The sequence below is a fragment of the Cryptomeria japonica genome, chromosome 10 (genome assembly GCF_030272615.1).
Source record: "Cryptomeria japonica chromosome 10, Sugi_1.0, whole genome shotgun sequence".
Classification (NCBI taxonomy): domain Eukaryota; kingdom Viridiplantae; phylum Streptophyta; class Pinopsida; order Cupressales; family Cupressaceae; genus Cryptomeria; species Cryptomeria japonica.
This window is the reverse complement of record NC_081414.1, coordinates 685601472-685625372: the sequence shown is the minus strand read 5'-3', so window position 1 is coordinate 685625372 and position 23901 is coordinate 685601472. Positions and strand designations below refer to the sequence as shown.

The 23901-nt window shown below is 33.6% G+C and overlaps 1 protein-coding gene across 1 annotated transcript; it reads left to right on the top strand.

Moving 5' to 3' along the window:
• The first annotated feature begins 319 nt into the window (after positions 1-319).
• LOC131063436 (uncharacterized protein At1g66480) lies at positions 320-1862 on the top strand. The gene is made up of 2 exons (XM_057997241.2): positions 320-1468; positions 1577-1862. Exons 1-2 carry the CDS (start codon positions 869-871, stop codon positions 1625-1627), a joined length of 651 nt encoding a protein of 216 aa, XP_057853224.2. The 5' UTR covers positions 320-868; the 3' UTR covers positions 1628-1862.
• Positions 1863-23901: the final 22039 nt, after the last annotated feature.

The window sequence follows — 23901 nt, the reverse complement described above, 5'->3', positions numbered from 1 at the left end:
AAGGAACCTCTTTACTCCGTCCTCAATGTTGGTCCTCAATGTTTCTGAAATGAAGAACTTTGAACCCTAAAGTCTCATTGCCTTCCACAATATTATCATCTTAGATATAACATCTTTCATTTTATCGACTTCTTTACTCTGTCCTGAATATTAAAAAACAATCCTCGATTGACTCTTAAAGAGAATAAATACGTTGAAAAACCATTTAGTTTAATATTTAATCAGGAGTCAATAGTGATATTCAATATAGAACATAAAATTAATTACACGTCCGATGTAACGATGGACCAGAAAAATTTAAGAACTTTTAAAACGTCCAGTTGGCCTTTCACGCTTCCCTGCATAATCCAAAATGATCTTGGAATTTTGTGAACCGGATGGACTAAACTAGTACCTAAAATACAAAACTTATTTTTACAGTTTCTAGATATATATGTTAAATACATAACATATATTTAATTTAAAACTATTAAATTCAAAGTTAACTCATCCAAATCGGGCCGTGAATTGCACTCGCGAACAAATGCAATCTTGTGGTGCAGTTTGTGCAGCTTGAAAAGTTAAATTGCTTTGCAAATGTTTGTACTTTATTTTTTCTTATCTATATTATATGTTTTGAAAGATTCAGTGTCCCACTTTTGACTTGAGGCCTCAAACGCTTCAATCAGATCGAATTCGATTTAGATGCGTATTTAGGGCTCTCTGACTTTCGGACCGCCTTGGACTGCCGTCTTCCTCACGGAGTCTTCGCTACCTTTTACTCAATCCAACCAAATATTATAAATTTCAGCACCCTGGGTTGTTCCGGGTACGCCTGGAATACTCACAAATCTCTGGTTTTTTCTGCTTCTGGGTGTTGAAATCTGAAATGGGTAACGCGGCTGCATCATCCAGAACAGGGCGCCAGGTGAAAGTGATGAAATTGGATGGCGAAGTTCTGAAATTTAAGACCCACATAACGGTGGATCAGCTTCTGCAAGACTACCCAAATCATGTTATATTGCTCTCTGATGCTGTTCGTCATGTGGGCGTTCGAGCCAGGCCTCTGGAGGGATCCACACAGCTTATGACCAAACAGCTCTATTTTCTGCTTGAGATGCCCAAAATTGAGGCTTTTCGTGGCCCTGGGAGGAACATGAGCGCCCAGTCGAGACTTGAAGCCATGCTTTTAGCTCGGAGGTCCAGCTCTGATATCACTGGGCTTACTGCTAGTTCTTCTCCTTGTGCAGTTTCTGGGAATTCGTCCCCCATGAGAGGGGAAGATGGGTCCATTAGGGTTAAAGTCAGGTTGAGCAAAGCCCAACTGGCTCGAATGACTCTGGAAGGCGTGAACAGTTCCGAAACTGCTGCAAAGATTCTGGACCTCTGCCTTAACAATGGAGAGCCCAAAAATATTGAGTCTTGTAGCCCGAATTTGATTCAAAATCAGGGCTTTGAAACGCCCCGCCGTTCCTGCACGAAAACTGTGGTAATACATCCTGCTTTTTATCTTTGTTTAGTTTGATTTTTGTTCCTGTTGTGAAAGTTTGAAATTGTTAAGGTTTTGGCTGAGTTTTGCTTGATTTTTTCTATGCAGAAAAACCGGGTGAGATTTCATTCTGATGTCCCAAAGGCGGAAGTTTACTGAAGGATGAGAATCTGAGAGAGCCGAAATATTGTGCAATTATACTGCTGCCATTATAGAGATCTTAGTTTGGAGGAATTGCCTGTGCAACTGAATTTTGTATAGTCTGCTTGTATATGGCTGCTTTAGATATTTTTTACAGTTTAGTTATACGCCTGGTTTATTCGGATGTCTGCGGTTGTAAAGGAGTCATGTTGATGGATTGAATATGATAATATTAATTTTTTATTTGATAAGACGTGTTTGATGGTATTTTCTATGCGAAGCTATGCACAATAATATATGGATTGTCTGTTGTGTCTCATGGATTGTCTGTCGTGTCTCATGAGGGTTCTATTTTTATTTAATAGTTTTTTATGTTCTTTCAGAGGTCATATTATTTATTATCATATAGACAGTGGAAATTATATATATTGTTTTTTATTTTATTTCAGAGTTCAAGTTAATGGTGTTGATCTTCTCTTTCATTATGTTTTAATTACTATTTACTATCACATGGACTGTGGAAATCATATCTACAGTATTCTATATTGTCTCAAGAGATTGGGAGATTCTATTGGGAGCTCTATTTCATTTAATACTTTTCTATTTTGTCTTGGAGGTCAAGTTAAGTGTTTATCTTCTCGTTCTCTTTCATGACATTTTAATTACTATTACATGTATCATAGAATTCATATGTCTACAAGTGTTCTCTACTCTCTAATTAGGACTCTATTTCATTTAATACTTTTCTATTTTGTTTCAAGGTTAAGTTAGTGATGTTCATCTTCTCTTTAGGGCATTTTAATTACTACCACATGAAATTCAAAGTACATTTTGAAAATATCCTCACTCAAAAATGAAATTCAAACTCATAAGGCTCAAATTCCATTTCATGTTAGAAAACAAAATTATATTGGAGGGGTTTAATTATTGATAGAAAAAAATCGATTTTGAAATTAAAATTATATGGGAGAGGCTTTATCTAAATGTAATAAAAGTCAAGAAAGGGTTGTAGTCTAATTGACTAAACATAATCGATGAGTGTTATGGTACACTCCTTATTTGCACCGTCCGCTGAGGTTTTAAGAGGTGTAATAATCAAAAGGACAAGGGTTGTAGTCTAATTGGTTGGACATAATTGATGAGTATTATGGCACACTCATTATTTGCACCGTCCACTCAGGTTTTAAGAGGTGTAATAATCAAAGGGACAAGGGTGTAAGAGGTGTAATAATCAAAGGGACAAGGCTTACAAAACTTTAAAAAAAAACTAGAACTATAATATAATATTTTAATTTATAATATTTATTAAATATTTTCAAAAATAAGATTATAATAATTTTTTTAAAGAATGTTTTGTATATTATCTAAAATATTTTTAAATATCAATATAGAGAATTATTTTTTAATTTAATAGTAAATTTAAGATTTTTGGTTTTGTGTGCAAGTTTTTTGTGTTTGTCATTTTATTAAATTTATTAGAGAAATACATATTAATTTAAGATTATCATACTTTTTCCTTTTAGAATATTATAAATATGAGACCATGAATATGTTTTAATGTCAATATAAAATCTTATTAAGATTTTTGTTTTTTATGTAAGTTTTTTTCTCATTTTGTCATTTTATTAGAAAAATACATACTAATTTACAATATTTAATATCAATATAGAAATTTATTATTCAAATGATCCAATGGTTGTAGGCATTGCAATCATCTTGCAAGTCTCCCCATAAACATGAACCATCGATCATAAAAGTTAGTGGATTAGTTCATATAGGGAATGACTTTAATGTAATTATAATTATGTTATAATACTATTTTGGATAGATTCAATGTGATTGTTAAACTTTTTATATTGAAATTTATTTATGTATATAATGATATTCTTTATGTCAGTTTATGTGAATGACAAGTTGTAGGATATTATATATTGTAAATAAAAAGTTATAGTAGAAATAATATTTTTTATTAAAAAGTAATGAGTATATATATGCAATATATTTATTATTTATTTGAAAGAAAGAGACAATAAGTTGTATTATATTTATAAATTTTATTTTAATAACATAATAAAACATAATATTCAACAAAATTAATACTTGATAAAAATATTGTATGCTTTTATTTCAGTATATACTTAAAAAATATAAGTAATTTAAATTCTTAAATATAAAATTATAAATATGATATACTTGTTATTGAAAGTTGAGAAATCTTTCTAAAAATTACACTCTCTTGAACGTCGTCATAATCTCGTGAAAAAAAATATTTCTTATACTATAATTCTCTGATCTATTAAATGAGTATAAACTTGAAAATTGCTATCGAACAAAATCTAACCAGAGGTGCTAAAGATATTGGTGGATCATATTGATTTGTAATTACAACAATTTTAGGGTGTATGTTCAACCAATGTGCTATATATCATATTTGAGGAAACAAGTGAAATGAGTTGTTTTGTCTAATTACTCATTGAATCAGTGCCATACTTGAACCTATGCTCGTGAACCATTCTTCTCCATCCCTATAGTATCTATTTACTAGGAAAAATAAGACAAGAAAATATTGAATGCGAAGCTCCAATCTAAATTTGAAACACTTGTTAAAATTTAATTTGAAAATTGATCAATTATGAAAAAGTGAAATAACCAAAATCAACACAATTAAAAACTTTAAATCTTATGCAAAAGTATGCGTGAGAGAAGTAGCATTAACTTATTTAAACAATAAAAGATTCTGTTGAATATATAGCTAACTAAGATTTAGGAGCTTCAATAAAAGCATGAGAGATATCAAATATGATAAAACAATATTGTTCTATCTTGAAGATGTAAATATATACTAATAGGTTAGAGTGATTAATTTAGAATACAAAAAGGATCCCTTGATTATATTGAAAAAGTTGAGACATAGGACTACATAATATTATATAGCACATATATTAATTTTATGTCTTTCGATATAAATTTATAAGTATTATCTGTGTACTTTAAGAAAACATAATTAGCTAGTCTGAATAAGACCTAGGTGGTGAACTAGTTAGGAAAAACAACCCATTCACACCAACACCCCCTTATGTATAACTTGGGAGAATGTGAAAGAAGGATGGGTCCCAACTATGAGACAATGTTAGGTTTCCATGTATAAATGAATATCTCACAAAAAAACTAAAGGAGAAACTCAATGGGACCCCAAAAGGGAAAAATATAAAATGCTTTCTAAAAGTATAAATAAAACCACTACTAAGAGAGACCAACAACCCCCCTCAACATAAAATATCTTGCAATGATGGTAGATTGCCACTTATGAATGCTAAATATGATTCAATCCCAATGAATTACATTCATTTGCCTAAATTGTTGGTAAAGGTAAAGTGTTTTATCATGAGTGGAAAGCTAAAAATACCCCTACTCACTAGACCATTTCTTTGTGTCTGTGGTGGGTGGTTGGTTGTCTGGATTTTTGCTATCTAGTTGCATAGTGGTTTTGTTATTGTTTTCTATTAGTTTTTGTGTGTCTCAGGTTTAGTCTTTTGCCTGGTGTGTATCCCTCATGTGTTCTAGGTATTTTCTTTATAGCAATTATGTAAAAAGTTTGAGACTATCCCACTTTAATCAGTTGGAAAATTCATCTCCCTAAAAAAGAATGAAACCAAGATTGAATGTAGAGTAATAGAGAAATGAGACAAAATCCCATAAATACAAATAATATTCATTCGAAGAATAATAATCAAACTATTACATTGCCATGACTTTATAAAGTCATCTAACTTCTATCTACTCAACAACTAACTAACAACTAACACCTAACTAACAACTAATCCTATGTTAAACACTATTTTCTAACATTCCCTTTATAGTTGCCCCCTTCAATTACAAAACTCCTTGGATGTCAGTTTGCACCGATGATGCATCCTTACACTCAATCTCCCAAATCGTTATTGCTTCAAAAATAAACTATTGCTCCACTAAATGTGAGATAGCCACAGGCATAAAAAGGTAATCTTTGGACATTATTTTGATATCCACACATAGACAACACACTCTTGCCATATTCATATGCCTGAGAGCTTACAGAAGTTCATATGAGCGACAAATGTAGGCTTGATCTTAGCCACTTCATATTTAAAACCTTGTTTGAATCCCTACTCAAAAAAGGACATAACCGCTTATTGCTCTGTTCTAATTGTACATCTTTCATAGTGATATCATTTGCTGATAACAGTCATTGCAACCTCAACTTACGATAAAAGTCATGTCCCCCATCTCAGACAATGATCTCCTATTTAAGTTTTTGTCTCTGCCAAGAGTCTACGATTCTCTTCTTCAGTTGATCAAGTGGTAGGAATTTGTGAAGCAGCCCCACTATCGTGTTCTTTGCTTTTAACTATTTCTATGGGTAAATAATTTAATCCACGGTTCCACAAATGGTTTTCCTTTTATGAAAAGTGTGCATAGACAATCCAAAGTCTGCAACCTTCAGTTCACCCTTAGACCAACCAACAAATTTTCTGGCATATTATCAAACAACGGACGAGGATACTCTAGTTTTTTTCACTAGAAGCACACCTCGAAATCATGGAGTTCCATGCAACCATATCTCGACTTGGCGTTTGACTAAAAAATCTTTTGCGCTTCCTCTATTCTCCCATTTTGCACACACCAGACAATCATACCATTAGGAATTGTAGATGTTAATATGAGAAGTAATACCATAGCCCTTCTGAAAACAAGCCTACCCCTCGAAAGTTTCAACGAATCAATGGAACCCCTCAGATCATCATTACTTTCCATGTGTTCTAAATTAGGCAATCGACCTACTGTGTATTTCTTGTTGCCCCAATGAGTTCGCTGCAAGGAGCGCAGGATCCCAACAAGAATCACTGACAAACATGCAAGAAGGTTGGATGCTAAAAATTTCCAGATTTTGCACAAGGTGCCCAGGATACTGCCACTCCTTTGTTTGCATCGTTTGAATTTACAACAAGTAAATGGACGTAGAAAAAGATAATGGTGTTGCAAACTAATGGTTTAAATCACACATATTAAGCTTACATTTTGAGGCTTAAAAGTGTTGATTGAAATTTTTTCGACTTAATATATTTTTTAATGTGTGTGGTCACACTAAGAATACACTTCTAGGCTTAAAAGTGTTAAATACTCAGAGTTGACTAACATTCCGTAGACTTAATATGTTGCTTAGTGTGTGTGGTTTAAGGCTGGCTCGTTGTAAAGGAGTGTAAGATCTACAATCTGTTATCAGAGAGGCCTCTTTCGAAACCTGCTCTGATACTAAATGTTAGAAAAATGAGACAAAGTCCCAAAACTACAAACACTATTCATTCAAAAAAAATCAATTAAGCTATTACATTGCCATGGCTGTCAGAAAGATTCAAATGGTGGCTGGAAATGCAAATCCAACAAACATAACCATAGGTGACATGCAAATTCTTAGCTTTCTATTAAATAAACTGGAGATAGCTATTACAAAATACAAACTACTAACTTAGAAATAATTTCTATTTCCTAATCTACAAGGAATGATCAAGAGCTGCATTCAACTACACAAAATATAGAGCTTCATTGAGCTCACTACAAAACAATGCTCACTTGGAACTTCTTACAGTCAGGAGCAATCACTACTCAACTGATAGGCCAAACAATCAGGAGCTATCTTTGCTCTGCTAACAAAATACATGCACACCTAAAGGCTACTTCTATCTAACTTCTATTCTCTACACTCTCACAGATTCTGGTGCTATACTTCTCTCTGCTAGAGATTTTTTGGCAACTACTCTTCTTTTCCTGATTTGCTGATCTCTCTGACTTGAGGTGCACTTCTTCTAGAGCTTCTATTGAACTCTCTGAACTAACTCAACATTCTGGAGAACATTCTCCCTTTTTGTCTTGGAGCTATCTTCTGAAAAATTCCCCCCCAAGTTCAAATTCAAAAAACTTAGCTACCTAATTTGATTCCTCTGCAGTCTTTGTAGTTCACATCAGGAGTTGTTGGGATGGAGATCCCAACACAATCTCTTCCAGGTTGTTTGTTGTAGCTCTCCTGACAAGTAGGTTAAGATTTATGTGGGGGCAGACATTTGGGAACTAACACCTAACTACCAACTAATCCCATGTTAAGGACTATTTTCTATCATAGGGTTGTTGGCAATTGACACTCTATTGGTTCGGTTTCATTATTTTGTGTTCTGGATTTGTATGGTGTACCGACAGGCACTTCACAAAGTCTACACCGACACTGACACTAGCACTGATAATGCAGGTCAACATGGTATGGTAAAGATCATCGGTATTGGAGGATGGCACATTTTGGATTCGACATGGGCAACTTGTTTTAATGCGTACTCATTTATGTTATATGGCCAACATGCAAATCTGATATTGTATATATCTTTGTAAGTCAACATAAGGCATAAATTTGTATAGGGTATATAGGGGAGATTGATTAGATCATTTTGCATGAATGAGAAGATAAGGGATAGACATGTGGAATGGATATATGGATGTAATGTAATGCGAAATATATTACAGAGACTATGCATGTGAGGAATTCAATGTAAGGGTTATTCTGGTACTCAGGTTTTAGGTTTTAAGTGGAATAGATATAGCTTAAACCAGAACTGTATTCTACCATAAGAGATGCTATATTGAGTAGTTCACACTTCTCTGGATTGTTGTCTGGATTGTTATGTAGTCAGCGAGGCTCCTATTGTGATGAGCAGTGTGCTCTAGGTTGTAAGCCTTCCTGCAAGTGCATGCCCATCATATATTGTAATATCTCTTCATATGACTAGTGAATTGATATTGTGGGTCACAAATCCCACCGTGGTTTTTCCTCATTGAGATTTTCCACGTATAAATCTCTGTGTTATGGTTCTCATTTATGTGTTTGGCTTATTGGTTGCATTACTTCATTCAATTCTGTTTATACCGGTATATTGGTTGGTGTATGAATGTTTTGTTAAAGCTAAAATCTTCTATTGAAGTATAACACTAATTCACCCCTCCCTCTCATTCTTATTGGTTTCCAACAATTGATATCAGAGGCTTGTGCCTCAGAGGAAGTTTAACAGCTGGAGGAAGATCCTGAAACTAGAATCATTGAATATGGCTTTGGAGAAGAAGCTCGAGATGACACTTGAAGATTATGATGCTGAAAGATTGAAGAACTTAAAGCTACAAGATGAGTTGAATTATGTTAAAGAATTAATTCTTGTCCTATAAGAGAGACTATCATTTGTTCAAGCTAGGAGGAAGGAACTTTTGCAAATTCAGGATGATGAACAGAAAAATGTACTTCAGGAACAATGTCAGAAATTGAGCCAGGAGAACATGGTTATGAAGAATTAAATGCAAACTATGACTATGAGGTTGTCCAAGGATATTGAGGACAGAAAGAAAAAGGAAGAAAATCTTGTTGTATCCCTGAAGAACAAATTTGAAGAATGTGGTAGGTTGACTCATGAAAATGAGAGTTTTAGGTCTCATTTGGTATAATCCCAGAGTAATGAGCAAGAGCTTGAGAGAGAAATGACAATACTAAGAGATGACTTAACTGCTGCAAGTGAGTACAAAGAAAAATTAAAGATCAACTTAGCACAACTTGATGAGTTACTGAAGAGACAGAGGTAGATTGGAGATTCTAGTGGACTTGGATTTGAGCAAGGACAGAGTTTTGATATTGCTAATGAAGATCAAAACCATAAGGTACCGGTAAGGCAATTCAATGCTTATAAATTCAATGGCAGATGTTTTGTTTGCAATAGATTTGGTCACATGGCTAGGCATTGTAGAAACAGAGCAAATCAAAACCCTGATTCTGCTCTTGGTAAATGTTCTAAATGCAATAAAATTGGCCATAAGACAGAAGATTGCAGAATGAATGTAAAATGCTATGCTTGTGGAAATTTTGGACATATGTCTAATCAGTGCATGTCAAGCAATTTCACTGGTTTTAGCAGGACAATTCAAAAGAACAATGTTACATGTTATGCATGCAATGAAGTTGGACATATTGCTAAGTTTTGTAGAAGCATAAATCCATTGGTTGGCAATGGAGGATCAAATGATAAAGGCAAAGAGAAGGTTAGTGAAATCCAACAAGATCATACTCAAAGATGGGTTAGAAAGTCTAAAGAGAAATCATCAGATGGAAATGTCCCAATTACCTATCCGGCAAAAAAGGCTACTCTTGCACTGACAGTGAGCTTGTCTGGTAACTAAGGAAAATGCCTTTGGGGTAGGCAAATTTCATGGAAGATGATGCATATGCCCTTGGAGGAGATTCTAGATGATGTTCCAAATATTGGAGAGGATTATCCGATATTAATATATTCAGAGTGAGATCCAGTATCATTCACCGACAATCATTTATGTCAACAAAAAATTAGGGTTTTCTCGATGGATAAAAGGTTGATTACACTTCATTATTATTCACCGAGCATTCAGAGTGAGTTTGGAGTGATTCAGAGTGACTTAGTGCAATAAGAAGCTATTCAGAGGCGATCGGATTTCTTCTTGAGAGATCACACTGGCATCTAGAAGAATTTGTTGGAGGTTTTCACTGGCAGAGTTCTAAAGGTCTTTTTATTGAATCATGGAATCAGGATCATCTTCTGCTCCTATTTTTGTTGCAAATCTAATTGTAGTAGAAGTTAAGGACTGCCCTAGGCCAATTTTCAAATGGTATCCACATGTGGCTACCAAGAAAAATTCGGTTGGAGCGTTTTCTCGCATTCTGGAGGGAGTGGTATATGTGAAAGATGATAGGGCCTATATTCATTGTCATATAGAGTACTTAGGCACTTTGGAGATCAAGGGAATGCATATGAATGAACTTATGGGAGAATCTAGTAAAATCAAACCAGCATTTAAACACATCAAAGATCTAGGGTTCACTGATATTCTAGATATTATGGAGTTCGAGGATGAGATTGTCTAATATGTACTAAGCAGAGTACATGGGAATTCATATGGCTGGACTAACCCTACAAAATCACTAGGGAATCCATCTGTGCAATTATTGGTTTGCCATCGGTAGGAAAACATCTAGATAAGAAAGTATCAAATCAATTCATAAGGAAGATCACCAACGCTATATCAAACAAGAGATCAATGAAGGTGAGCACCATCACTGACACAGATGTCAAATTTGGAAGCATGATCATAGGCTACAAGGTAACTCAGTCTAACCAACTAAGTTCAGTTTCAAGTTCATGTATTTTGCCCGCTTATAGAATGATGAGAGAGAATATCAAGTTAGATCTTTGTGACTGGATGCTTGAGGAGATATTGATCAATTTAGGGAAGATTAAAGGTGAGAAGGGCACCTTCCAGTATGGAAATCTCTTGGTCTTCTTAATGTTGTACTTTTTGAATGATACTCCCAGTTCTGGAAGGAAGCAATGGGCTTTTGACATCCCGGTAGGAAGACAACTTAAGAAATAAATTGCTGCATTGGGAAACCTTAGAGATGATAAGGTATGGGGTTACTTCAAAGCTTTTCAGAAATCTATGAGGTCTAGAATAAGAGTACCTAAGCATATAGTAGAGAAATACTCTACCGACATATGTTTCGTGGTCAAGAAAGATGAGAACCTCATGGAGGCAGTCAAGCCCTGGAAGATTTGTATAGCTAAAATGGGATATGAGGTGGATGCATTAATTCTTAATGGATATGCTAAAATTCTACTTGATGCAGATATAGATGAAGCAGAAAAACCTTGTGGAACAACACAACAAAAGACTCTTGAGGTTGAAACTGAGTTCAACCGAAAGAAGAGGGAAAAACAAGAAGGTAAGGCAAGCAAGTTTATACAGGAGGTTTCAAAGGACATTAAGGCACTCATTGATATTGTCCCGGAGAAAAGGAGAAAAAGGAAGGATCCGATATTTCACATTCAACCCGTGACTGCAGATTTTGAGCCTGAAGATGACACACCATTAGCATTCAAAAGGGTTGTGAGGAAGAAACCGGAAGAACCTAAAGTTGAACCAAAGAAACAACTAGTTAGGAAGGTCACCACCAAATTACTGGCATAGAATTAGGCACCCAAGGCTACACCATTAGCTACATCTGGTACTATCAGAAGGAGGAAGAAGAGTGACATTGATTTGATACTAGAGATTGGTAATGTAACAATTATTTTGCCTAAGACTTGTGCTGAAATTGTAGATGAAATTACTAAGGATGGGATGCTGAAAAATGTTAAGTCTTATTATGATACATTTGAAGATGATGAACTGAGAGAGGTAGAGGAAGAAATTCTTTTATATTTAGACATCTATAAGAAAGCATTAATTGAAATAGAAAATCAAATACCATCAGAGCTATACAACATGTTAGATGCTCAAAGTTTATCTACAATGCAAGAAGACAAACACATTAAGATGCAAAAACTTTTAGCTATATGTGTTTCTATAACTCCAGATGAGATGGAGAAGACAATTGAGGCTGCAAATAGGAAGGTTTTTAACAACAAACATAGAATAACTAGTCTGATGTTAGGAAGGATGAATGAGATAATAAAGGAGACACATAATGGTTGGATAAATTTTTTGGGAGAGCATAGAGGATTCTTCACTTCACTGGAGACAAAGACTGATACTGTAGATACATCGGTTGAAGGGAAAGGTAAAGGAATTATGGGTACTCCACCCTTAGTTTTGAAGAATATCAAGATAGTGGAAATTGAGCCACCGGTTAACACAAATGTATAGACAAATATAGGGACACCGATTAATACAGAGAACATTATACAGGATACTAACATTTAGGACACTTGTCCTCCGGATACTAATGTATAGGTTGAGGATACTGTTCCTAGAGAGGAATTGACAGTTGCACAGATGACACCAAGTGGCGAAGCCACTGGTGCAAGTGAGGAGGCAATACAAGTTAAATCACCAAATAAAAAAGGAGAATCTGGTAGGGAACCGGTTGCTGGCACATCATTATTAACAATTGACACTTCTCTAGTGGAAAAGAAAAACATCACAGAGATGAGTCCCACAAAATTGATGATGATGGTTGCTCAAAAATAGATGGAGGGAACCACAAACAAAGGGATTATAGATCAATCCATAACTTTTTTGCATAGAGTGGTCCTGAAATATAAGATTGAGAATGAAGCAATCCCTTTCGGCAAGCTTAAGATAATGACATAGCACATCTCTAAAGATTTTCAATCATTACAGCAGATCTCTAACCAACTAGCACTTGAAAAATTCACTTTGGCTAAGAGAGTCGATTTTGATTAGATCATTGACAAAGAGAAGAAAAAGATTGAGGAGAAGTTAATTTTGATAGAAAATTCTTTGAAACAAGGTACTAATATATATAGGGTATGTTGCAATACATAGATTCTTACAGCAAAAGTAGATGAAAAGATAAAAGAAATAAATGACAAAATTGCTAGTATTGCTAACTCTTTTGATGAACTAGCTTCACTGACCACATCTATTGATGGGAAAATTTTGACCTTGGAAAATCAATTTTCTGCTCTTGAAAAGGAAATAAATAAGATAATTCGGAGAGGCAAAAGTCTCAGAGGTTTGGTGAGTCCAAGATTGGATTCACTTGGCGTACATAAGAGGGAATGCATGGATATGCTTGGTAAGCCCACACCGGCAGAAGTTAATGAGAAAGAATCAGTTGCATATTTATTGAGTGGACTTGTATCTATCTCTAGCACATTCAAAACTAGCTAGGATACTTAGGTGGAGTTATTAGATAAAGCTTACTCGGAAGTCGTGAATTTGGTCAAGCTCTAGTAAGACATATTTGAGGTATTCAGTGTACTATTATTATTCTTTGACATTCCTTTTACAATTTTTGGGCATTGATGTCAAAAGGGGAGTAGTATACATGTGAAAAAGAATGATGGGTTGCATACATTAGGGGGAGTTACAAAGTTTTTGGAACTTTGGAGTATTGGTGCATTTTGCATATTCAGCATAGGGGGAGCAGGGCAGGATAAAACTGATAGTTGAAACCATGACCATTTTTCACATGAGTGTTGCCATCATTGCCAAAGGGTGAGATTGTTGGCAATTGATACCCTATTGGTTAGATTTCATTATGCTATCATTGATGGGTACATGATTTTGGGTTCCGGCTTCATATGGTGTACCTATAGGCACTTCACAAACTCTACACCGGCACCAGCAGGATAGAAGACTTCTTTGGTCACCGACAATGCAGGCCGACATGGTATGGTAAAGATCATTGGTACTGGAGACCGACACATCTTGGATCCGGCATCAACAACTTGTTTTAATGCTTATTCATTTATGTTATATGGCTGACATGCAAATGTGATATTGTATATACCTTTGTAAGCCGACATAAGGCATAAATTTGTATAGGGTATATAGGGGAGATTGATTAGATCATTTTGCATGAATGAGAAGATAAGGGATAGACACGTGGAATTGATATATGGATGCAATGTATTGCGAAATATATCAGAGAGACTTTGTATGTGAGGAATTCATTGCAAGGGTTATTCCGGTAATGAGGTTTATGGTTTTAATCGGAATAGACAGAGCTTAAACTAGAACTGTATTTTGGCATAGGAGATGCTATATTGAGCAGTTCACACATCTCCAGATTGTTGTCTGGATTTTTATGTAGTCACTGAGGCTCCTATTGTGATGAGTAGTGTGCTCTAGGATGTAAGCCTTCCTGCAAGTGTGGGCCCATCATATATTGTAATATCTCTTCATATGGCCACTGAATTGATATTGTGGGTCACAAATCCCACCGTGGTTTTTCCTCATTGAGGTTTTCCACATATAAATCTTTGTGTTATGGTTCTCATTTATGTGTTTGGCTTAATGGTTGCATTACTTCTTTCAGTTTTGTTTATACTAGTATAACGGTTGGTGTATGAATATTTTGTTAAAGCTAAAATCTTCTATTCTAGGATAACACTGATTCACCCCCCACTCTTAGTGTTATTTGTTTCCAACAAGGGTGTCTTTCTAGTTTCTTAAAGAAGTATGAAGGATAAAAAATCAAGACATATGATGTCTCTAAACTTTATCTAATTTCTGCATGTTGATGTTGAAAGTTGTCATAATCAACATATGTGTTTTAGGCCACATTGATGAAGATGACAAGCTAGGAACTAGTGTTAAGGGATGTAGAACATAGTCTAAACATAGAGATGCCTCCTCCAAATCGTGTTTAAAATTCTACAAACTAAAACAAAAGTATTACAAATGATCATTTAGAGAAAGAAAAAATAGATTCTAAATGCTAACTCACATATAAAGAAGATGAAGTAGCTCCAACAAAGCTAACATAAAAAGGAAATAAATATCCTCAATAATATCGTACAAGTTTGCAAGGTAAGAATCATATTAAATAAACCTAAAATTTCTATCAAGTAATAATCTCAAGTAGCTATATCTATAAGACTAAAATAAATTCTCCTCTAAATTATAAGAAGCCATTGATGTAGCAATAATATTCTTATTACAAGTAATAGTAGATGGAGTGATATCTCAATGAATGCCTCTAACTATACCACTCATCCTTAAATAATATATCCCCACAAGATATCGATATGTGAGAATCAAATGAATCTACCAACATTTGATTAATACAATCATTAGCTTCTAGACGTTGAATTGTAGATGAAGTCAATAAACTATCTAAATATAAATTAGGATTCATAAAAACTAAAGTCTTAATTAAAGTCTCTATAGGATAAGAAGAAGAATTTGAGAAGTATCTATGTCATAATGACATTTGTAGTCTTACCACTCAATAAGTATGACAATTATTTTTATAATCATATGTTTTAAAAGCAAAACAATAAAATCCACAACATGATCCTCTAAGAATGGAGGTTCATTCATGTCTCCATACATATCCCAAGTTTGATCCAAAGGTCATTAGGGTTGGGTTTCAATATCAAAACTACAACCAATTATTTTTAGGATATGTTTAGTCTTAATATCTCAAATAAGTTTCTTCCAAAATGTTGTAGATTTAGGAATTAGTCCATAGAAATAGGGCAAAATATTAGGCCAATTGCAATGTGTCAAGATTCCATCTCACAAAGACTTATAGTTTCATCTATCGAGTTTGATTATAGTAGCATACATTTTGATAGCCATTATAATTCCTCAAATTTAGTCATACAATAGACTAACCAAGAGACACAATCCAACAAAAACCCAAGATTAGTTCTCATATTCACCTAATCAAGGACCCCCAATAATAAATGATCTTGGAACTTTATAGTTAGTGAGATTAAAGTTTCTACTAGCTATAGATAATGAAGTAATATTAACTGTGGTATATTATGGATGCTAATTTTGGTCATAAAACTGAAAGTAAATGTTTTTTCTATAACAAGAACAATTTGACCAGACAAGTACAAATTAATTAAAATATTATACATATTAATTAAAAAATAGAAAAAGATATTATCATATAAGTTTAAAAGGAGTCCTAAAAATTACAATATGAAAGCTTCTCATCAATAACTACGGGAATCTATAATTTCTAAAAAAATATAAACAGCAAAATAAAAAAAATATGTACAATAATTCAAAGCTCACAAAAGTATGCCCCCAAAAAAATTCTTGCAAAAGGACCCCTAATCCTTATGAACAATGTCTCTGTTAGAGGTTTATAAAATAAAAGATTTCCAATGATGAAGGAGCTAGGTTATGGAGGGTTGGTATGCTATTTTCACAATGAAATCATGCCAATTTTAGCATCACTTGTGGACAAAATATGCTCTGCCTTGCCAATATATTCCCTTCAACCACAAAACTACAATTTGATTCCAAAAAATACCCTTTGAAATGTCAAAACTATTATTGTGGTCACAAAAATTACTTATAATCTCATATGTGGTTTGTTAGTAGAAATCGATTGTTTGTTGGCTATTTCACAGTTCACAATGAGGAATTGGTGGTAGGGCCCATGCTCACCTACGGTACAGTAGGGGAAGAGCACCAATAGCCGTCATAGCTAACTTCATGGACCCACAGATCCTAAATGATACATCAGATTTTGATTTTTTTTTAGTTGTCTTCGTATGCGACTTAACTGCTATAGCTATTGATTTGGCTTCTGGGTAGTAGTCATGCACGTTGTGGAATTAGTTATGTGCACAAAGGTAAAAAAGTACACATTTCAAAGTGTCGCCTGATACCTAACTAAAGATGTTCGAGTAACTGTCAACTCAAAATCGCTAGTACTTGTTGACAAATGTCCCAATAGTGGTGCACAAATGTTCCAATAGTGGTGCACAAATGGGCCAATTATGAACAAAAAATTACAAAAAATGATCGACTATTGGTACAAAACAAATTTATTAATGGCGTTTTCACTATGATAGCTATTGGGGGTCAACATGACAATAAAGTGATGGTTATTAGAACTATGTGATCTATTGATACTCTTCCCCTAATTTATGTGGCTTAATTTCCAATGTTTTCAAGATGGGAAATATCTTTCAGAAAATACAGAAGTTGGGGTTTTCTAGGGTATATTCGAATGGATGATCCCTGCAATCACAGGAAAATGGTCGACAACAACGTTGGCTGAGTTTGAATTCTCATTCATGTTAATAAACAGCACGTTTGTATATGACTCCAAAATCTAAAATTAGACATACATACATACGTCTCAAATGAATTGTGGGCCATCATCAGATATCTCGGTTGCAGACTTAAATTCCGTATGATAAAAGCTCAGCCTATTAAAGTTAAGATAGAGATCAAAGTCACTTCCGAGACCTTGGAAAGTATGCTGGAGTCAAGCTTCAACTTTACTAAATCCCAGCTAATGAGGAGAGGAAAAGTAAAGTAAGGTCAGGATGAAAGGGAAGATAATTTGTCATGGAACACAGGAAACTTTTCCTAGGGACCATACATGGAATTTGAAGAGCAACCCACGCCCTTATCGATTCACTTGCGACTGATTTTTCGTTTAATTAGCTGTTATTTTGCTTCAGGACTTCAGAAATCCATGTAGAAGAAAAATGTTGATGGGAAATATTCTTTTAATGAGCTAATACATGCTCAGATGATCACCTTTGCTTTGTACATGTTCATCGTGAGGCTACATTTCCAAATTTTGTGACATTAATTTTCTAATCTTAAGTATTTTTTATGTGTCTCCATGTTTTTGGAATGAATTGAATATTTAGATGACATGAGAGGTTAAAATATTTGATATTTATTATCTTATGGTAAATTTTGATTACATTCATAAAGGAGGATGCACTTTTGATCATAGTTACACAACATATCATAAGAATATTTCATTTTGACATTCACTAGTGGGAACCACTCAAACTAATGTCACAACCCTCCTTTATCACTTTTGGATTTAAATTACAATTTTATTTTATCTTTGGATAAGCTATTTAAATGATTGAATAAATGTTATAAAAAGAATGAAAAATAATATAACACACACACACACATGGAAAATATACATTATTTTTATTTATTTATTTTCCACATCCAATTATGGCACATGTTGTAGGAAGAATAAGAAGCTTCTAGAGGATTCTCCACCATCTTGCATGTAACTCCTCCACTAATTCTAATCAATTTGCATGAAGTCCAAAATTGGGAAAGAATCTCCTTTTTAATTAAATTTTCTAGATAGTGGAATGGAGGGAATTTCCTTATAAAATTATATGCAAGTTTCAAAGAAGGGAGTTGATTATGTTTTGAAGGAAATTTCCCAAGTTTTAGAAATAGATCTTTTTGGTAGTCTCATTTTCGTTGCAGGAATTTTAAGTTGTCATTTCAAGGATTTCTCTCAAGTTGCAAGGAAAAATCATAAGGGAAGCTAGTGGATTCAACATCAAGCTCGATAAACCAGGGTCTCTCCTCATTGTTTATCTTTACATTTACTTATGAGGAATTCGTATTATCAATAGTTATAGATCTTCCTTTATATAAAGAAATTCTTTTATTTGATTTTAAATCTTTTATTTGAGGATAAATAGTAATGATGATGCTTTCATATAGTGCATGTAAAATATAGTTATTTAAATTATTTTATTTCCCTCAAGAAAATATGCACATGACCTTGCTTTTGTTTTTCTTCCAAAAATTTTAGCAAAAGAAAATCATATTCCTTTATTTGTTTAAAATCTATTTTTCTGAAATCAAAATTCTTTCTGTGTGATTTGAATCTTTCTTCCTCCCTCTGATTCATTTCTCTGGTCCTTTGAATGGAAATCTGAATCTCATTCTTTAATCTCTCTGTGATTATTTTTAAAATCTCTCTGTGATTATTTAAAATCTCTCTGTGATTTTTAGTTAAATAAATTTCTCTGTGAATATTAATTAAATGAGTTGAATAAAATTTCTATGTGAATATTAGTTAAATGAGTTGAATAAAAATTTCTCTGTGAATATTAGCTGAATCTTTGTGAATATCAGTCGCACAAACTCTCTCCCTGTGAAATCTGAAAATAAATAATCTTCCTGTAAATAACTCTCTATCCCACTCTCTGGACATTGGTTGAGAAATAGAATATAATTCCTTTGTGTTAGCTTGTATTTCTCAGTTTAAACACCTACCTACTTCTCGATAATCTGTGCATTGCTGGAGCAAATTACTTCTCTGGTTATTTTTATTTCCCTATTATATTTCGTCCCTGGGATTAATATGATATTCTCTCTTACATTAATATTTTCTTAAGTTTACATACCTGTTTATGTATTCTCCTTTTATACAATTTATTATTCTGGAATGAACTATATATATATATATATATATAAGGTATTAATAGTTTATGCAAAGTAATTAATAATTATATTGCACGATATAATGCTTGTGCGCATCGGCTCGCAGGTGGAGGACGGAGTTAATACTCTGCATGGAGTGGTACCATAATAGTACCCCCCACTAGCCTGCGGTCACTATTGCGGCAGTGGCCGCAGGGTAGTGGAGGGTACCCGTGGGGTCCCACTCCCATTAACCCTTATTAATGCCGATCAAACATAATTTGAAAGGCAATGTTAATTTTAAAAAAAAAAAAAAATTCCATTTTTCATATATGTTAAAATTTTAGTTTATTTAAATTCCTTCTTTTATGTATATATATAAATTTTAGTTAATAAATTTTTAAACTTAGGTAATTATTAGATTTATAACTAAGTTTTAATAAATTTATATTAAATGATACTTAGATTCTCTTAAGATCCACTTAACAATTAATCCATATTAAATGACTTTAAGCTAAATTCTATGTTGGGATTAGTGGTTTTATAAGCGATATTCTCACATGTAACTTACCCTACCTTCGCTTCATGCAAATGTCTTTACATTGATTTCAATTATTGGTGTTCCCATTTTGATGCAAATTAAACGTTTAATTGTTAGTATGCAAGTTACCTAGTTGTCATTATTATGCAAGTTATATTCAAGTTTTGAATGATAAATAATTCTAGTTATGGTTTTTATCCCATGTCATTCATCAAGTAGTTATTTCGATTAATTGAGCTTTGCAATGTCTAAATATATGTGTTCAATTCATAATTATTTTCCAAACATGAAGTTTATCATAAGTTAGAAAAATTTAAATAAAGGAAGTTGGAAAACCAAAACCAAGTAGCATTCGGTATATACAGTGCCTCTAGGTCACGCTTATGAGTAATGCCATTGTGTTGAACTACTACACTTAACGCCTAATAAAGCTACATCAACAATGTTTGTGGCATCATCCCTATAAATCATCGGGGAGCAATAAGGGACACTTGGAAGTTAAAATCCAAGGGGTGGGTAATCCCCCTTGGATCGATAATTAATAAGATAACTCTAAAATGATCTTTCATCTGTTGAGTTAAACTATAGTAAACCCCTATAGGGATGGTGAGTGAAATGCTTTTATGAAATTTTTTTGATCTCAAAAATTATTTTCAATTGACAATTGGTCATGGGTGACACTTATGATAAGAATTTAGGATCTAGTGTTTTAGGCCACAAGCAATAGGCCATCTTGAGCCTTTGCTTAAGCACTACCACTATGGGTAGCAACTGCAGAGAAAATGTCTAGGACATTGACCTAGAAAGGGTTGCATACCCACTAATTAGTTTACATCAAACCATAGAGTAGAAAATAGAACTACATACTTTACGCCTTGACCCCGTGCCGAAGTGGGTATGTAGGCAGACTTGGGACAGAGTTGTCCCTCGTACTCAGGTGTTTGTGGGTGGGGTCTAGGCTTGGTAAAAGAAAGATTGAGTAAGAATCCTAATTTGAAAGATAAGATAATTCAATGCATACTCGAAAGGAATCCCGTAAGGATTCGCTTGACTTTTCGAGACTTTAAGCCAAATTCTGAGGTGGAATTCAAGCTTGTATTATGTTATTTAATTACTACTAAGGACGGCGACCTTGGTACAATTCTGTTAGAAGAGTGTAGTACTTAGTGAGTGGCTCAGGACTCGAATGGTCCCAATGAGTCTAAGTCTCTGGCCAGAGCACCTGCTATCCCGATTGGATAGATGCCTACCTCGTATGAGTAGATGCCTATCCCATATTGGATAGATGAAATCTTATGCCTACCCCGTATGGGTAGATGCCTATCCCGTATTGGATAGATGAAATCTTATGCCTACCCCGTATGGGTAGATGCCTATCCTGTATTGGATAGATGAAATCTTATGTCCCGTATGGACAAATGCCTAATCCATATGGTTAGATGCTCATCCTGGATGGATGAATGCCTAATCCAAATGGATGGATGCCTAGAGTATGCGATTGAATCAAACACAATGAATAAATTAAACAAAAAGAAAAGAATGGTCAATTTTGTTGAGTTAATTATGGTGGGTTACTACAACTAACATGTATGTGCAACTACATATTGACATATTTCATTTGCATGCTACCTAGAGTTGGGAAGCCATACTTGGATGTTTTGGGTTTCATGCATCAAAGCCATCAAAGAGTAATGAGAGCCCAAGATTGATAAGCTTTCATTGGTTCTAGGTTAAGCATCCATTTTAAGGCCAAGTGATGTTTAATTATCATTTTGTATGCTTATGAGCCTTCCACCAAGGGAGGCATTATTTTTTGTAGGTTGATTTTACTTGTTCTTTGAGATTCCATAATTTTTTTTCCTCTCATAAATCAATATAAATTGGATCCTTGAAAGAGTAGTTTTATGTTAAGTTGTAGGTATCCAAATGATTTTGAATTTATTAGAAAGACACAATGAAGTATATTGGTCTACATATGTCAATGGAATATAAATAGCATGGCATTAAACTCAAACCTATACAATTATAATGAAATATGTAGATCATGTCATTAAACTCAAACCTAAATAATCTTAATGAAACATATAAAGCATGAAATTAAACTCAAACCTATATTTCCTTAATGAAATATATACAATCATGACATTACTTAGATTAGGTTAAAGGAAAAAGGGGTCAATGCATTTCTCACATTTGTTTTTGCTAATTATATCCTAAAGGGTTATAAGAAAACATTATAAATGTCAACAAAAATAAAATTAATAGCTATTTCGAGTACATTCTCAAGGAATATATAATATTAGATAGCTCAAGGGTTAAAATCCTCTAAAATGTAAATCACCTTAAGAAGATCTACAACTCTAAATCCATTGCTATGAATGTTTGCAAAACATAGAATTCATATTATATATCTTGCAATTTTTTTCAAAATTATCAAAAGAACATTTATATATCATTTTTATATTAGAAAGATGTTAGCAACAATCAAGAAGGAAGACTGAGAGGGGGGGAGGGGTGAATCAGTCTTCATCAGATCACAACAAATTAAACTTCAAAACATAAACTGATAAACTATAGCGATAACATATAAGCAAATTAACAACACAACACCAAGATTTTTTACGTCGAAAACCTGGTTAAGGGAAAAACCATGATGGGAACCTACCCACAGTAAGATGATATTCTATAGTAGTATGTGAAAATATTACAATGGGGAATGTACATGCATTTAAGAACACTGTACCTAGAGTTCACTGCTCAAAAGATATATTCTCAAAAGGCTACAATGCTCAGGGAAGGTCTCACTGACTTACAATTTGATCCAGACTACAATCCGGAAGGAATGAATTATACCGGAGGAAATACCGGATTCTGCAAAGTAGTGATCAACAAAACCAAACTACAAAACTAGACCAAAAACTATTCCCAAACTCACCGGAATACCTCACAGGAATATGTTGACATCAATGACAACAACATATCCTAGAAACAACAATGATCAACCAAATCCAGCAAAAGCTAGATACTAGAAGATGAAACATACCATTTTCTCTGGAATAAGAATCCAATAAGGACATAAATTTAAAATATTTTCCCCTTTACTACCCAAACTCTCTTTCTTCTTTTCTCCACTCTATTTTTGACCAATATTTTCATAAATTCTCCTCCATCAAATCCCAGTCTTCCTTACTCATCAACAAAGAGTGTTTAATAACTAAGGTATTTTTGGAGTTTAATCTTTATATATGGGATAAATAATTTAAATTAATGCATGTATGACTCCACTTCAGATTCTTTTAACAACTATTATGATCTTTAAAAATTATATTCCCTTTAAAAATAATATCTATACATACATACATGCATACATGCATACATACATACATCTAATTAATATTCTTATCTAGATATTCTTTCTTAATATACATACATACATACATACATACATACATACATACATACATACATACATATAATATAATGATATATGTTATTTCTTAATACATATATTAGTATAAAACTGTATTAGATATCCATTTCTTATCAATCTAAACATGTATATCAATTTTTTTTTTAATTATATGCATAATTACATGCTCCATCTATATTCTTGATATATTGTGAAGAAATTATTTGAGACTAAAACAAGTCAACAAAACTTTATTGAAGGAAAACATAAGTATATATATATATATATATATATAGATTTCAAGTGAGTTTGCGTGTGTGAGTTCTTGGAGTTAGGGTTTGCATAAAACTATTTTAGATCTCCTTCAATATCTTGGATAATTCCCTCCCTTCTCATTCAAGAAGAGAAACTAATTCCCTACATCAACCTCCATCATTCAAAAAGGTCATTATCAAATAATCATTAGGAATCTAAGCAGGAGTGAAAATTATTAATAAAAATTTAAACTTGTATATACCAAGCAAAAATGTTACTATTACAAGTAGAGAATGAATTGCAATAATAAGGGCGAGTCTTGTTCCGTGCGATGTTGGAAATCCACATAAAGAA

What these genes read in the sequence shown, in the direction of transcription:
- LOC131063436 (XM_057997241.2), top strand. Translation starts at nt 869, where the DNA reads ATGGGTAACGCGGCTGCATCATCCAGAACAGGGCGCCAGGTGAAAGTG. An exon ending in GTTCCTGCACGAAAACTGTG is followed by an intron (nt 1,469 to 1,576) that starts GTAATACATCCT and finishes TTTTCTATGCAG; the next exon opens with AAAAACCGGGTGAGATTTCA.